This window comes from Notolabrus celidotus, chromosome 17, assembly GCF_009762535.1.
Source record: "Notolabrus celidotus isolate fNotCel1 chromosome 17, fNotCel1.pri, whole genome shotgun sequence".
Lineage (NCBI taxonomy): Eukaryota > Metazoa > Chordata > Actinopteri > Labriformes > Labridae > Notolabrus > Notolabrus celidotus.
In genome coordinates, this window is record NC_048288.1 from 1452666 (window position 1) to 1464633 (window position 11968).

Here is an 11968-nt window from a genome sequence, read left to right on the forward strand (position 1 = left end):
GAGCTGCTCTGACTTTAAATTGGGCAGCAATTCCCAGGATGACCTGTGGGGTTAGCAGGTATGGAAGGAAATGTAAATGTTGCAGCTTCAATCATTCAAATTGTGCCAAACACAAGGATTATGTTATAGGCTTTTAATCTTTTATAAATATTAACTACATCCCATGGCTTTAAATAAGTAATGTAGTAGGCTATACTTACCTTGCCTTTACTTCTTTCCAGCTGAGTTTTTCTCATAAATAATCACATCAAGCCCATTGTTTCAAATGTGGTATATCATAAATGTTGTCTCTGCACACTTTCAGTGGGAATATTCGGCCAAGATTTAATGTATAAAGTAAGTAAAAACACATACATTACAAACAACACAAAACAATGCAAGGCGTTTCCAGTCAGACTTGAGCCTTTATTATCCAAAGTGACAGGAGAAACACAAATCTGGCAACCATTTTAATATTTATTCAAAACATGTATTCAGAATTAAAAAGGCAATGGAAAGTTTATCTATGTATCTATTTCATACACCAGGACAACTCAAAATGCTAAACGTAATGCATTTAAATATTTAAAAATAAAAACGGAATAAAACAGTACAATTAAAATCAAAATAATTGGAATTTACAGGTATATCATTAAGATTTTTTGCAATATACAATCCACTATGAAAATATTAGGCTATCATAATAATGTAAGAGAACAAACCACACATCTTGGTCCAGTAAATATTAAAAATATTGTCTTGTTAAACATCATGAATATAACAATAGGCCTACAGAATAGACCAAAATTTAACCTCCCCCTAATCTGAAGGCTGAGAGAAAAACCAGCAGAGGAAATATTTCTTATTTTACTTTCGTATTGGCAATCGAAAAATCAAAGAATGTGAAGGATGAAACCAGAGCTTGCTTAAAACTTATTCTGCTTCTGCTGCTCATTGCTGAATTTAGTCATTGTTATTGCACTTTCTATGTGGATATGTAGCGACATCTAGGGGTCTTCCAAACACTTAAAAAACTCGGTAGTATTTTTTACTTGCTCAGCAGATGCATCGGCAAATGTCAGCAAATGGGTGCTGGTTGACATGCATAGTAAAACAAAATGTACAGTCTTAAGTCAAATTAAAAACCGTTTTTAAATCAAAAAGTGAACTGAAATTAACGGTATAAGTATACAATATAAAAATAAGATAGTCAAAATTAAAATTAAATAAATAACTTAACAGTAGCTGCAGTGTCAAGTTCAGTCCCTTAATAATTAATGCAAAAAGGATATAGGCCTACTGTTGACATTCATAGAATATAAACTCCGTCGTCTCTCTCAATAGAAGATATCCCAAACAGCAGCAGTTGCAGTTGCAATAATTCAGCGTCTCATTGCAGCTTTCATTAACAGTGGGAGCGGCCCTGCGAAGTCAAGAAAAGCTTCTGATTAATGCAAAATCACGTACTGTTAATATTAATTTATTATAAACTTCGCCATCTCACATGCAGATGCCACAAACAGCAACAGTTTGCTGTGGCAAGTGCTCGACATCTGCTGCCAACAGCATCAGCTGCCTTACCGAGTCATTTGCAGCAGTCGCAACATCGGCAGGTAACGTGGCAGCGGCTGAGGCAGTGGCAGCTGTGGCTGAGGCAGTGGCAGCTGTGGCTGAGGCAGTGTCAGCTGCCACTGGACAGCGTCAGCTGACACGCTGAGGCAGTGGCAGCTGAGGCTGCCACCGGAGGTGCCATTGCTAGCTGCCGCTGCCACGATTTGAGCTCGCCCCTCCTGGGCAAAGAGGGGTGAAGTGGATTACTGCCCCTCTTTTCCACTCGGAGAAAGTGAACAGACCCTTGAGAAGATGAGGGTCGAACTGCTTTCAGATGTCAAGAAGCGCAACAACAGAGAGACAATTAGGGCTAAAATGAACACAACATTTGCATTAAGAAGACAAGAAGTCATTTGTGATGCTCCCATGATCAGCAATGTACAAGAGAGATGGCCAGCTCTTTTTGATGCAGCGGAGGTAATTTAAAAACAAACTATGCCCTGACTAGTTGTGTCATAGATAATGTGTTCATGTGTGAAAGTAATGCTTGACTTCATTAGGATGTGTATCCTAATATTCCATAGCAGAGCCCAGATGACTAACCATGCACAGTGAACGCCATCATATGGCTGGCAGACGTAGTTTTGAGGTTAGAAATGTCTTCTAAAATCTGTGGGCTGTGCCGTTATTTAAAAATAATTTCATGTCGTTTCAGATAAACGCGGAGTTCAAGCGCATCACAACCATGCCTCTACAGTCGAGGTTTCTGTCACAGCTGGACCTTCTCTCTGAAAGTCTGCTGAGAGTGTTTGCAAAGCGATCGGGGGAGCAGGGCAAAAAGCTGAAAGACATAGCTGCCATGATGACAGTAAGAACTTTTAAATTGTTTAACTATAAAGTGTATATGCATTGCATTAGGTCAGTAAAAGATTTATATGCATCCATTGCAAAGCTCAACTTCCTTTACCTGTGAGTACTGATTCCACTGAAAGGAACCATCATTTTTATCATGCATTCACTGTCCCACTGTGAGGAATTTATCTTTTTTGTATAATCTCTGGAGATGATATAAAGTCCAGTCCATAAAGGTCAGGTCCAAACAGGTAGTTTTAATGTTGTTTTGTAGATGCTGGTGTCACATGCTGACTGGTTAAAAGAGTCAGACTATTTGTCTTTGATCACTTTCTTCTGTGCTGCGAATAAATTGAGTTCTAATATCTCTATTTTCTTTGTTATAATTCTTAAGGATGACATTGATGCTGGAAGGGAGTCCAGCATCAAAGGACTCTGCATCTATCTGAATGAGAATCCCGACATCTTGGTGCAGGAGTACATGGTGAGTGTTTTATGAGTAGATTGTGGCTTTGCTACATTTCAAAACGTATTCAGTTAACCCTGTTATCCTATTTGGACTGTTTAGGTCCATTTGCCCTCTTTATTAATTTGGCAAAGTGATTCAAGTGCTGAGATTAAAACAAAAAGTTACACTTTTCACACAGGATCCAAACAGTCCACTTTTTCTCCATAGCCCCCTTTTATGAAAGTGAAAAACCATTTTGACCCCTCTGCCACAGAGTGAAAAAATATTGTTTCTCTTACATTAGGGGTCACACCAGTGTGAAAACACTTCAAATTTGTGATTCTAGTCCAAGAAGGAAAATTCCACCATCTTCCCACACTGTGCTGACCCTCATCTGACAAGCGCAGAATTGGGACTGGGATACAGCCCTGGATTTTCAATCTTTACATTAGTTTTTTTTTTGACAGAAATTGGCCCAACAGAAGCAGACTTGTGCTATCCAAATTGTGCTATCCAAGTGGCATAACCTGGCTTCTGGTTGGCCAATGTCTTTCAAACGAAAACTAATGTAAAGCTTGAAGGCATCTCTTCATTTGATCTAGAAGTTATGTCTCTTTTTTTTCTTCTCTCAGAAATGGACCATGAATGGCAGCATGGCAGGGCAATCTTTGGCTACAGTAATCTACTATGCTGCTTACATGGGTTTACATAAACTATAGCATTAGATTGCTGCATTCAAAAGAGATCAGTTTAAAAAAGAAATCTTCAAGAAATGTTTTATCTTTAACCGGGACATGACTGAGGCCACTGCACTGAGTGCCATCGAGAAAACGACAGTGGGAATCTACGTCACCAGAGAGACGCCAGGCAATGACTTTCCTGATGTCGGCATCATCATCGAGGGTGTGGTGGTTCTTCAGGATCTGGATAATGTGGCCCTTGCAACAGCCATGCTGTTTGGACTTTTTTACTCCTTGAACATGAGTTACCCGTCACAGCTCCGCTACACTTTCGAGGTAATTCAAAAGGTGGTAATGGAGTTGGATGCGACTCAACTCTCGAGAAAAGCCCAAAACTTAAAGACAAAACTGCTCCGGTAAGCAGAGCACACTGTTGTTGTGCACGTGAGGTTGTTAGCTCCAGGTCAGAGGACATTTGAAGCTCACACTTGCTCTCCTGCATTTTGGAGGTTGAATGTCCAGATGAACAATCGGCAACCCACAACAAACCACAGCGTTCATTGTTAAGTGTTTATTCTGTAACTGTTAGGCTATTCTGTAACTGCCATGTGGATGGGGACAGTTTTTTTCCTCTCTGCTGCAAGTTCTGATTGGCAGCATTCTTCAATTTTAGTTTCTATTTGTCTTTACAAGTGAGGAGATGTAGAACTGGACACAGTCTAAATAGTCCCATCAGGGCCGTGTGAAATGGGATGTTCAATTTATTTCAGTTGGAGTAAAGAATTTTGAATACTTCTTCTAAAAATGCTGTTTTGAAACGAGATGTTACAATGAGGTCAATGTTGGAATTTTTGACATTCACTGTATCACTGTTTATCCGCTGGCTCTTTAATAAATGTTTTGACATGCAACTGTTCATTTTTATTATTAATTGGGGTAAAAATGGGTAATGACAATGATGAAGAAAGTTAATTGAAAGGTGTTTGCCATTCCAGCAATCATTTATTTTAATGTCTATGGTAACTAATGTTTTTGCATTTCAAATCAGTTCAATAGTTACATCAAATTGTTTACAATTACAATTGTTATTTAATTGAATCTTGACAATAGAGACCTTAAACAGAATGTTTGTATTGTTCTCTTCCAAGATGGTTGCCTGTAACCTTTTTCAAAAGAAAAGGTCCAATTTCTATGCCGTGATTGAGTCGATGAAATACTGAAAAACTGACATTACTTATTCACTGTTGATTTGTATTTCAGTAGAGCAGTAATGTCAGTTCAGTTCTTTACCTACTGTCACTGCAGTGAAATTAGACATTTTGTTTTGAAAGGTTACTAGTGGTTACAGGCAACCATCTTGGAAGAGAACAATACAAACAATCTGTTTTAAAGGTGACGTATCATGCAAAATGGACTTTTTAATGGTTCTCTACCTGAAATATGTTTCCCTGGCATGTCTACAAACCCCCCGAGAATGAAAAAAATCCATTCTGCCCCTGTTCTGATTTCTCCACCTTTCTGTAAATGTGTGTGAAACGAGCCGTTTCAGACTTCAGTGTTTTTGTTACGTAACAACAATATCCGGTCTGTCACGGAGTCAGAGCTCGGAGCTTGTTCAGCCCATAGACTGTATAAAATAATACTGAATCCCCCCTCTGTTTTTCATTCCCTGCACAAATGTGTGCTAACAAGGAGCTTAGGAGGGAGGCATGCTAGTTGTAGGCTGTCTTAATAAACACAAAGGTCGGTTTTACTCCTCACGTCTGCAGATTTGAAGATCTAGTGGATGATTTTTATTTGTCATGGATAAGTGCTAGCGCTAATTAGCATAGCCACATAGCTACATGTTCATAGCTGTAGCTGTAGCTGTGTACCAAGACACACGTCGACATACTGACAAATAAAACAACAAGAAACACTAAATCTGTGACCAATCCTTCAGAAAGGTCCTGCTGCCTTTCTGGTAGAGGTCGGTTTTACTCCCCACGTCTGCAGATTTGAAGATCTAGTGGATGATTTTTATTTATCATGGATAAGTGCTAGCGCTAGTTAGCATAGCCACATAGCTGTGTAGCTGTGTACCAAGACACACGTCTACATACTGACAAATAAAACAACAAGAAACACTAAATCTGTGACCAATCCTTCAGAAAAGGTCCTGCTGCAGGTGCCTCTCCATCAGGATCAGATTCTGGATCAGATTCAGAGGGTTGAAGTAACGTGATCTCTGAGCAGCCGTGTATATTCAGCCAACATGTAAACATTAGATCAACGTGCTGGAGAGCCGAGGCACATCCACTTCCTGAGGGGGCGTGGTCAGAGAGAAAACAGACTGTTCTGAGGAGGACTGAAGAAGGGGGTTTTTCAGGCAGACCAAAATCTGATTTCAAAGTGTTTTTTTGAGCATAAACTTTAAAGACATGTTTTGGGGACCTCTTAGACCAATATATATTGATGAAAAAAGCCTGATATGTCACCTTTAAGGCCTCCATTAGAAAATGATGTATTTGACACTAGAATATAATACTTACATATAATATGAAAATAACATGTAGTATTTAAGTAACCAAATAGTATTGAGTAAAAGTTATTGAATAGTGTTGGAATAAAGTGATAAAATTGTGAAGGATTAAAATGTTAAAAGAGCTCAAATTACTTCATCAAAACATGTTTCAATCACACTTTATCAACACAAAATACACAGGTTTATTGAATATGAATAACTTGTGTTAATTTAACTCAATTGTTTAAGTTGCTGCCAAAGCAAAACATCTGTGTGCAACCAATGTCCACTATTGAATTAAGTAAATCCAACATATTCTTTTTTTCAGTGTGGATGTCATCCTCGACAGCTCACTTCCTTTCAACTCTCAAAACTCAAAACCCATCTGTTTCAAACTGCATTCCCTGCTTAATTCCCACTGCTTCATTTTTAACTTGGTGTTACTCTGCTTGTTGTTTTTATTTATTTGATCGTGTTGTTTTATTTATTGTGTTTTAATCTGTCTGTAAAGCGACTTTGAGTGCTTTGAAAGGCGCTTCTAAATAGAATGTATTATTATTATTATTATTATTATTATTATTATTATTAATAATAATAAAATATTTGGGTTGCACCTGTTTTAGCTGTATTTATGCCCTTTGAAAATGAAGGCATTTTAGTACAATGCAAACACATTCAAGAATAATACATGTGTACTACTGAGCAGTAACATGTTCCATAGAGAGGAAGATATGATGACTAGTTGCCTATAAGTATTGTAATGGTGCAAAAAGTCAAACTTCACAGGCATGTTATCAACAGCCTTTATTGGAATATCATCGACATCCAAGCATCAAGCACACACACATTCAAGACCCGGAACAGCTGGTGTTGACCAAAAGGGTCTTACTCAACACGAAGGCTAGATCACTTCAAACTAATCTAGGCTAGCCAATATGTTTGATTGCTTTATTAAGACTGTAGTGGCTTGCTTTCGCCAAACGAAACAAACACCTATAAAGCCCAAGATCCACAGGATGCGTCGCGTTACGTTACAGCTGCGCCGCGCACGTCGCAGCAAATAGGTTCCCATTCAAGTCAATGCTCTAGAGTCCACAGGGCGCGCTGCGGCGCGTCTCAGCTCCGTCTCTGGAGCGTTCCGCCGCGCCGCTCTGCCAGAGATACGCGGGGAGTCTATTTTCGCCGCTCCCCGCGCCCAGCACGCGTCAATCCACACAGAAATGATCGAACTATCCCGGAAGTCAGGCACGAGGATCGTATGCAACATCCGCTCACTTTCAAAATAAACACCATGTGCAAACACAAGATCGTAAATTTCACCACTTCTTCAACATTACGTCATAACCTGTGGCATCGGGCCAGACGTCAGTCTCAAAAGATATCCGACACCATGGATGAGGAAAAGTTTATACTGTGTTGTTCTCGCGCGTTTTGGAGTTCTCGAGGGATCTTGAGTTTCCTGCTCCGAAGTGCGCGCCGCTCCAAACACGCATCCTATGGACCAGGGCGAAAGCCCCGGGACGGAGCAGAGCCGTGTCGCAGCCGTAACGCGGCGCACACGCATCCTGTGGACTCCCCGAGTAAGCCACTGAGGGGCTGCTTTACCGGGACTCAGTTGACGCGTCCTCCTCGTCAGGATGAATGAATGAAGTCCGCTCGTGCATTGACATCAACAGGTTTGTAACAGCAGATTATGAATGAATGTGTGTGACCTGTGTGCGTAATTAAGGTTGTACGGGGGTCATTGTCTATTTAGGTAGGAACCTTTGTTGTGTGGTCAGGTGTTCCGCCCGGATGGTTATACAGTTTTTGACTTGATTGTAGAGGCCAAGCCAAAGCTTTAAGCCACTGAGGCGCTGCACCTGGAATACCTATCTGACGCGCTTGGGTTACCGTGATTGATGAATGAAAGTCCGAGTCATATTTCCCAGTTGAACTCTTGGTCCGTTTATTTTCGTGATATAAGCTCCCGAAGTGTCCAAAAACATGACATTTCATAGACAAACATACACGCATAACTCCAGCAGCACCATGCTGCTTGAGCGGTCAAAAACTGTATAACCATCCAGGCGGAACACCTGACCACACAACAAAGGTTCCTACCTAAATAGACAATGACCCCCGTACAACCTTAATTACGCACACAGGTCACACACATTCATTCATAATCTGCCGTTACAGGGTTTATTAGACACACAATATACGCACAGCCGATCAATCCACACTTGCATCTAATCGAACTTGTAGAATTACAGGCTTACGTCCATTGTAGACAAAATGATGACAATGATGGAACAAGACGGAACTAGACGTTCGAGACGATCGAGACGATCGAGACGGTCAAAAACTGTTTGCTACCCGGTAGGCAGCTCACCTGCCACTGATTGGGTCTTCTTCCCTATATGCTTTCTAACACCTGGTTTGACACGCCCGCCACCTAGTGTCCACACAAGTGCATCAAACACACAAATAGTCCACACATAATATTGACACACATATGGCTCTAACAAAGACACTATCACAACACGCATAACGCATGACACACATAACAAATCAATAACAAATCACCAGCTGAAGGTGCCAACTGAACTTCTGTTAGTGATTTAACTTTTCCTGAAAACACACACACACACACACACACACACACACACACACACACACACACACACACACACATATAATCTACATCAGGAGTTACCAAAAGGCTTTGTTCAGCCGAAAAAGCAGCTGGTTCTCAGACAGACACTTGTTCTCACACAGAGGTGAGCACACTCTCACCAGTGGAGGCCTGTTTGTGTGGTTGTGTCTGACGGACTCACACACAGGTGAGCACACTCTCACCAGTGGAGGCCTGTTTGTGAGGTTGTGTCTGACGGACTCACACACAGGTGAGCACACTCTCACCAGTGGAGGCCTGTTTGTGTGGTTGTGTCTGACGGACTCACACACAGGTGAGCACACTCTCACCAGTGGAGGCCTGTTTGTGTGGTTGTGTCTGACGGACTCACACACACAGGTGAGCACACTCTCACCAGTGGAGGCCTGTTTGTGTGGTTGTGTCTGACGGACTCACACACAGGTGAGCACACTCTCACCAGTGGAGGCCTGTTTGTGTGGTTGTGTCTGACGGACTCACACACAGGTGAGCACACTCTCACCAGTGGAGGCCTGTTTGTGTGGTTGTGTCTGACGGACTCACACACACAGGTGAGCACACTCTCAGCAGTGGAGGCCTGTTTGTGTGGTTGTGTCTGACGGACTCACACACAGGTGAGCACACTCTCACAAGTGGAGGCATGTTTGTGTGATTGTGTCTGACGGACTCACACACAGGTGAGCACACTCTCACCAGTGGAGGCCTGTTTGTGTGGTTGTGTCTGACGGACTCACACACACAGGTGAGCACACTCTCACCAGTGGAGGCCTGTTTGTGTGGTTGTGTCTGACGGACTCACACACAGGTGAGCACACTCTCACCAGTGGAGGCCTTGACTCACACACAGGTGAGCACACTCTCACCAGTGGAGGCCTGTTTGTGTGGTTGTGTCTGACGGACTCGCACACACAGGTGAGCACACTCTCACCATTGGAGGCCTGTTTGTGTGGTTGTGTCTGACGGACTCACACACAGGTGAGCACACTCTCACCAGTGGAGGCCTGTTTGTGTGGTTGTGTCTGACGGACTCACACACAGGTGAGCACACTCTCACCAGTGGAGGCCAGTTTGTGTGGTTGTGTCTGACGGACTCGCACACACAGGTGAGCACACTCTCACCATTGGAGGCCTGTTTGTGTGGTTGTGTCTGACGGACTCACACACAGGTGAGCACACTCTCACCAGTGGAGGCCTGTTTGTGTGGTTGTGTCTGACGGACTCACACACAGGTGAGCACACTCTCAACAGTGGAGGCCTGTTTGTGTGGCTGTGTCTGAGGGACTCACACACAGGTGAGCACACTCTCACCAGTGGGGGCCTGTTTGTGTGGTTGTGTCTGACGGACTCACACACACAGGTGAGCACACTCTCACCAGTGGAGGCCTTGACTCACACAGAGGTGAGCACACTCTCACCAGTGGAGGCCTGTTTGTGTGGTTGTGTCTGACGGACTCACACACAGGTGAGCACACTCTCACCAGTGGAGGCCTTGACTCACACAGAGGTGAGCACACTCTCACCAGTGGAGGCCTGATTGTGTGGTTGTGTCTGACGGACTCACACACAGGTGAGCACACTCTCACCAGTGGAGGCCTGTTTGTGTGGTTGTGTCTGACGGACTCACACACAGGTGAGCACACTCTCACCAGTGGAGGCCTTGACTCACACACAGGTGAGCACACTCTCACCAGTGGAGGCCTGTTTGTGAGGTTGTGTCTGACGGACTCACACACAGGTGAGCACACTCTCACCAGTGGAGGCCTGTTTGTGTGGTTGTGTCTGACGGACTCACACACAGGTGAGCACACTCTCACCAGTGGAGGCCTGTTTGTGTGGTTGTGTCTGACGGACTCACACACAGGTGAGCACACTCTCACCAGTGGAGGCCTGTTTGTGTGGTTGTGTCTGACGGACTCACACACAGAGGTGAGCACACTCTCACCAGTGGAGGCCTGTTTGTGTGGTTGTGTCTGACGGACTCACACACAGAGGTGAGCACACTCTCACCAGTGGAGGCCTGTTTGTGTGGTTGTGTCTGACGGACTCACACACAGGTGAGCACACTCTCACCAGTGGAGGCCTGTTTGTGTGGTTGTGTCTGACGGACTCACACACAGGTGAGCACACTCTCACCAGTGGAGGCCTGTTTGTGTGGTTGTGTCTGACGGACTCACACACAGAGGTGAGCACACTCTCACCAGTGGAGGCCTGTTTGTGTGGTTGTGTCTGACGGACTCACACACAGAGGTGAGCACACTCTCACCAGTGGAGGCCTGTTTGTGTGGTTGTGTCTGACGGACTCACACACAGGTGAGCACACTCTCACCAGTGGAGGCCTGTTTGTGTGGTTGTGTCTGACGGACTCACACACAGGTGAGCACACTCTCACCAGTGGAGGCCTGTTTGTGTGGTTGTGTCTGACGGACTCACACACAGGTGAGCACACTCTCACCAGTGGAGGCCTGTTTGTGTGGTTGTGTCTGACGGACTCACACAGAGGTGAGCACACTCTCACCAGTGGAGGCCTGTTTGTGTGGTTGTGTCTGACGGACTCACACACAGGTGAGCACACTCTCACCAGTGGAGGCCTGTTTGTGTGGTTGTGTCTGACAGATCCACAGAGGTGAGCACACTCTCACCAGTGGAGGCCTGTTTGTGTGGTTGTGTCTGACGGACTCACACACAGGTGAGCACACTCTCACCAGTGGAGGCCTGTTTGTGTGGTTGTGTCTGACAGATCCACAGAGGTGAGCACACTCTCACCAGTGGAGGCCTGTTTGTGTGGTTGTGTCTGACGGACTCACACACACAGGTGAGCACACTCTCACCAGTGGAGGCCTGTTTGTGTGGTTGTGTCTGACGGACTCTCACACAGGTGAGCACACTCTCACCAGTGGAGGCCTGTTTGTGTGGTTGTGTCTGACGGACTCACACACAGGTGAGCACACTCTCACCAGTGGAGGCCTGTTTGTGTGGTTGTGTCTGACGGACTCACACACAGGTGAGCACACTCTCACCAGTGGAGGCCTGTTTGTGTGGTTGTGTCTGACGGACTCACACACAGGTGAGCACACTCTCACCAGTGGAGGCCTGTTTGTGTGGTTGTGTCTGACGGACTCACACACAGGTGAGCACACTCTCACCAGTGGAGGCCAGTTTGTGTGGTTGTGTCTGACGGACTCACACACAGGTGAGCACACTCTCACCAGTGGAGGCCTGTTTGTGTGGTTGTGTCTGACGGACTCGCACACAGAGGTGAGCACACTCTCACCATTGGAGGCCTGTTTGTGTGGTTGTGT

General features: G+C 44.4%; 1 protein-coding gene across 1 annotated transcript; it reads left to right on the forward strand.

Annotated features, from left to right (window-relative positions):
* The first annotated feature begins 1766 nt into the window (after window positions 1-1766).
* LOC117829078 lies at window positions 1767-4143 on the forward strand. Its single transcript, XM_034706617.1, has 4 exons — window positions 1767-2007; window positions 2246-2398; window positions 2777-2866; window positions 3622-4143. The coding sequence occupies exons 1-4, from the start codon at window positions 1843-1845 to the stop codon at window positions 3928-3930; spliced, it is 717 nt and encodes a 238-aa protein (XP_034562508.1). The 5' UTR covers window positions 1767-1842; the 3' UTR covers window positions 3931-4143.
* Window positions 4144-11968: the final 7825 nt, after the last annotated feature.

Coding starts and splice junctions, on each gene's coding strand:
- LOC117829078 (XM_034706617.1), top strand. CDS start 1,843: ATGAGGGTCGAACTGCTTTCAGATGTCAAGAAGCGCAACAACAGAGAG. Junction 2,008..2,245: donor CTCTTTTTGATGCAGCGGAG/GTAATTTAAAAA, acceptor ATGTCGTTTCAG/ATAAACGCGGAGTTCAAGCG. Junction 2,399..2,776: donor ACATAGCTGCCATGATGACA/GTAAGAACTTTT, acceptor ATAATTCTTAAG/GATGACATTGATGCTGGAAG.